The 4,183-nt window shown below is 47.8% G+C and overlaps 4 protein-coding genes across 4 annotated transcripts in view; 2 read left to right on the forward strand and 2 right to left on the reverse strand.

Moving 5' to 3' along the window:
* Window positions 1–136: 136 nt before the first annotated feature.
* LOC113406110 (histone H4) lies at window positions 137–879 on the forward strand. The gene has a single exon (XM_026648883.1). The coding sequence runs from the start codon at window positions 490–492 to the stop codon at window positions 799–801; it is 312 nt and encodes a 103-aa protein (XP_026504668.1). The 5' UTR covers window positions 137–489; the 3' UTR covers window positions 802–879.
* Window positions 880–1,342: 463 nt separating this feature from the next.
* LOC112121378 (histone H3) lies at window positions 1,343–1,753 on the reverse strand. The gene has a single exon (XM_024220393.2). It carries the CDS (start codon window positions 1,751–1,753, stop codon window positions 1,343–1,345), a length of 411 nt encoding a protein of 136 aa, XP_024076161.1.
* A 457-nt stretch (window positions 1,754–2,210) lies between these two features.
* LOC112110718 (histone H3.v1-like) overlaps window positions 2,211–4,183 on the forward strand; it is a 29,649-nt gene continuing 27,676 nt past the window's right edge. The window contains exons 1-2 of the mRNA XM_024205856.2: window positions 2,211–2,636; window positions 3,149–3,155. Coding sequence (XP_024061624.2) covers window positions 2,232–2,636; window positions 3,149–3,155 — 412 coding nt within the window. The 5' untranslated portion in view covers window positions 2,211–2,231. The remainder of the gene's footprint in view (window positions 2,637–3,148; window positions 3,156–4,183) is intronic.
* LOC113406111 (histone H4) lies at window positions 3,399–3,745 on the reverse strand. Its single transcript, XM_026648884.1, has one exon. It carries the CDS (start codon window positions 3,708–3,710, stop codon window positions 3,399–3,401), a length of 312 nt encoding a protein of 103 aa, XP_026504669.1. The 5' UTR covers window positions 3,711–3,745.

Consider the following 4,183-nt stretch of genomic DNA (forward strand, 5'->3'; position numbering starts at 1 on the left):
GGGAAGAAGGGGAGAGCGTTACAAAGCCACACAATAGCAGCCACCCCCACGGGAAGCCGCGTTATCGAATGATTTTACCAGAAGGGACAATATTCAAAAGACAAGTAGAAAAGTTATTGTAAAGAGAGTCCTAATTTAACCAGCAGCACGCTGAGAGGCCCAGCAGTGTCAGGAAACGTGGGCTTCTAGAGCAGTTATAATGATTAGTGCTAGCCCTTAGCTCTGAGTCTCCTAATCCTAAAGCTGTTTTTCCTGCACTGGTCTCCTTTAGTAAACAGGCTACAAAGAATTATGCTGGAATGTTTTGCCTGCCTAGCGCTGTCCCGTCCCAACCGCCGCATGCATAGACAGCGAAGAGCGTGGGAGGAGGGAAGGTGCAAATAACCCGCCCTTTTTCCTCTGCAGTTCTCAATCAGGTCGTACGCCAGGCAATATACGGAGACGTTCACCCACTCTCGCTACACAGCTCTGTCTGTAATTCTAGCCGATATGTCTGGTCGCGGTAAGGGTGGCAAGGGTCTCGGAAAAGGAGGCGCTAAGCGCCATAGGAAGGTGTTGAGGGACAACATCCAGGGCATTACAAAACCCGCTATTCGCCGTTTAGCTCGTCGCGGGGGCGTGAAGCGCATTTCGGGTCTCATTTACGAGGAGACTCGGGGGGTGCTGAAGGTCTTTTTGGAGAATGTGATCAGAGATGCCGTTACTTACACCGAGCATGCGAAGCGGAAAACTGTGACTGCCATGGACGTTGTTTATGCGTTGAAGCGCCAGGGTCGTACTCTGTACGGATTTGGAGGCTAACCTGTGCTAGTAATTGTCTCAGAAAACATCTATAACCCAAAGGCTCTTTTCAGAGCCACCCACACTTTCATGAAAAGAGCTGTTGTGCTTGCGGTTTCCTTCTCCGGTAGAGCGATATCAGTACTTCTGTTTATATTTAATCGAGCTAATTAGCTCTAGTGTATGAAGTGAAATTTTATAGAACGACTGCTTAAATTATCGGGTTTTCTGTCATGTTAGTTCCTTACTTTCCAACTGGGCATACACAAACACCAAGACTCACAAGGGATTTACAATCTGGCCAGTAACGCGAGAAGCGATGTATGTTATTTTACGGGAGCTCTAAAGATGAGGGAACCACGACCTGAAAAATATTCGTGCATTAAGCTTTTTTTAAAAAACCCACGAAAATCCTAGACCAACAGCGAGCTGTTTTACCTTCCTCAAGGATAGCATCTTTGCAAGCCTCTTAAAACATTAAAACAGATACAGCTCTTTTCCGTGTGAACGTGGTGGCTCTTAAAAGAGCCTTTGGGTTTAAGTGGTTGCAAAAGGGGGGCGTTTAAGCTCTTTCCCCACGGATGCGCCGAGCCAACTGGATGTCTTTAGGCATGATGGTGACTCTCTTGGCATGAATAGCACACAGGTTGGTATCCTCGAAGAGCCCAACCAGATATGCTTCGCTGGCCTCCTGTAAAGCCATAACGGCCGAGCTCTGGAAGCGCAAGTCGGTCTTGAAGTCCTGGGCGATTTCACGGACCAGGCGCTGGAAGGGCAACTTGCGGATGAGCAGCTCAGTAGATTTCTGGTAGCGGCGGATCTCTCGCAGGGCCACAGTGCCGGGGCGATAACGATGGGGCTTTTTCACTCCCCCAGTGGCAGGCGCGCTCTTCCGGGCAGCCTTAGTAGCCAATTGTTTGCGAGGGGCTTTGCCACCAGTAGATTTACGGGCAGTCTGCTTGGTCCTGGCCATTCTGCAAGGTTATTTCTAAGCCTGGAAACAAGAAACAAATGAATGAGTCTGAGTGCGCTGACCGCGCTTTATAGACAAACTCTGTATCATGATTGGATGAGGAGGAGACGACAACTCTCATTGGACTATTCAAAATACGTTTTACTCCTCTCTCCTTCCAAATGTTCATTGAGGAGGCGGTCAGAAAAAAATGGCCACGAGTTTATGAGATCCATTAATTATATGATCAGTCACTTAAGAAATACCTCCCTACAGCCACCCCATCCACAACACTTCCGGGAGTACTACTAGCGTGCTGTAATCGGAGCTTTCTGTAAATAACGCGGGCTTTTCAAATGTTTTTTGAATAGTCCAATGAGAGTTGTCGTCTCCTCCTCATCCAATCATAATACAGAGTTTGTCTATAAAGCGCAGTCAGCGCGCTCAGACTCATTCATTTGTTTCTTGTTTTCTGACTTAGGAGAAGTGACTATACAGAATGGCCAGGACCAAGCAGACTGCCCGTAAATCTACCGGTGGCAAAGCCCCTCGCAAACAATTGGCTACTAAGGCTGCCCGGAAAAGTGCGCCGGCCACTGGGGGAGTGAAAAAGCCCCATCGTTATCGCCCCGGCACTGTGGCTCTGCGAGAGATCCGCCGCTACCAGAAATCTACTGAGCTGCTCATCCGCAAGCTGCCCTTCCAGCGCCTGGTCCGTGAAATTGCCCAGGATTTCAAGACCGACTTGCGCTTCCAGAGCTCGGCGGTTATGGCCCTGCAGGAGGCTAGCGAAGCATATCTGGTTGGTCTCTTTGAGGATACCAACCTGTGCGCTATTCATGCCAAGAGAGTCACTATTATGCCGAAAGACATCCAGTTGGCTCGGCGCATCCGTGGGGAAAGAGCTTAAAGCCCCTCTTACAACCCCCTAAAAACCCAAAGGCTCTTTTAAGAGCCACCACGTTTACACGGAAAAGAGCTGTATCTCAGTATGTACCTTTCCAAGCTAGTTAAAACAGTTATCGTTGAAGGTAAAACAGCCTGCTGTTGGTCTAGGATATTCGGGGGTAAGCTTAATGCACGAATAGTCTTTTATATTCTCCTTTATTATCAGGAAACTCCCTTTCCCTGCAGTTCGTGGGTGGGGTTAGTTCCTCATCATTAGAGCTCCCACAAGCTAACATGGCTTCCTGCGTTACTAGCCAGATTGAAAATCCCTTACTTTCACTGAGGTTTGGCGCTGGTGTGGTGTATAGCGGGTGACCAGACAGCAAGTGTGAAAAATCGGGACAGGAGATTTATTTGCGGAAGTAATAGTCCCAATTTCTTTATATATAATATATAAATATAATGCTCCTATCTCTATAAAAATCAGGACATCTGGTCTAGGTGTATGTGATTTAATTACTTCCGCAGGTAGAAAGTAAAAGGACTAGCTTACATTTGATTTACAGAGAAAAGTAGTGCAGTTCTATAAAACTTCACTCCACCTAAAACAGACTACTTATTGGTTTGATTAAATATATAAACAGCACGAATATCGCTCTACCAGGTTTCTCTAGCGAAGAAATAACACGCAAGCACAACAGCTCTTTTCATGAAAGTGTGGGTGGCTCTGAAAAGAGCCTTTGGGTTATAGATGTTTTCTGAGACAATCTAGCACAGGTTAGCCTCCAAATCCGTACAGAGTACGACCCTGGCGCTTCAACGCATAAACAACGTCCATAGCAGTCACAGTTTTCCGCTTCGCATGCTCGGTGTAAGTAACGGCATCTCTGATCACATTCTCCAAAAAGACCTTCAGCACCCCCCGAGTCTCCTCGTAAATGAGACCCGAAATGCGCTTCACGCCCCCGCGACGAGCTAAACGGCGAATAGCGGGTTTTGTAATACCCTGGATGTTGTCCCTCAACACCTTCCTATGGCGCTTAGCGCCTCCTTTTCCGAGACCCTTGCCGCCCTTACCGCGACCAGACATATCGGCTAAAATTACAGACAGAGCTGTGTAGCGAGAGTGGGTGAACGTCTCCGTATATTGCCTGGCGTACGACCTGATTGAGAACTGCAGAGGAAAAAGGGCGGGTTATTTGCACCTTCCCTCCTCCCACGCTCTTCGCTGTCTATGCATGCGGCGGTTGGGACGGGACAGCGCTAGGCAGGCAAAACATTCCAGCATAATTCTTTGTAGCCTGTTTACAGGAAAAACAGCTTTAGGATTAGGAGACTCAGAGCTAAGGGCTAGCACTAATCATTATAACTGCTCTAGAAGCCCACGTTTCCTGACACTGCTAGGCCTCTCAGCGTGCTGCTGGTTAAATTAGGACTCTCTTTACAATATCTTTTCTACTTGTCTTTTGAATATTGTCCCTTCTGGTAAAATCATTCGATAACGCGGCTTCCCGTGGGGGTGGCTGCTATTGTGTGGCTTTGTAACGCTCTCCCCTTCTTCCC

This window comes from Terrapene carolina, unplaced genomic scaffold (assembly GCF_002925995.2).
Source record: "Terrapene carolina triunguis isolate 2854851 unplaced genomic scaffold, T_m_triunguis-2.0 Scaffold68, whole genome shotgun sequence".
NCBI classification, from domain to species: domain Eukaryota; kingdom Metazoa; phylum Chordata; order Testudines; family Emydidae; genus Terrapene; species Terrapene triunguis.

What these genes read in the sequence shown, in the direction of transcription:
- LOC113406110 (XM_026648883.1), top strand. Translation starts at nt 490, where the DNA reads ATGTCTGGTCGCGGTAAGGGTGGCAAGGGTCTCGGAAAAGGAGGCGCT.
- LOC112121378 (XM_024220393.2), bottom strand. Translation starts at nt 1,753, where the DNA reads ATGGCCAGGACCAAGCAGACTGCCCGTAAATCTACTGGTGGCAAAGCC.
- LOC113406111 (XM_026648884.1), bottom strand. Translation starts at nt 3,710, where the DNA reads ATGTCTGGTCGCGGTAAGGGCGGCAAGGGTCTCGGAAAAGGAGGCGCT.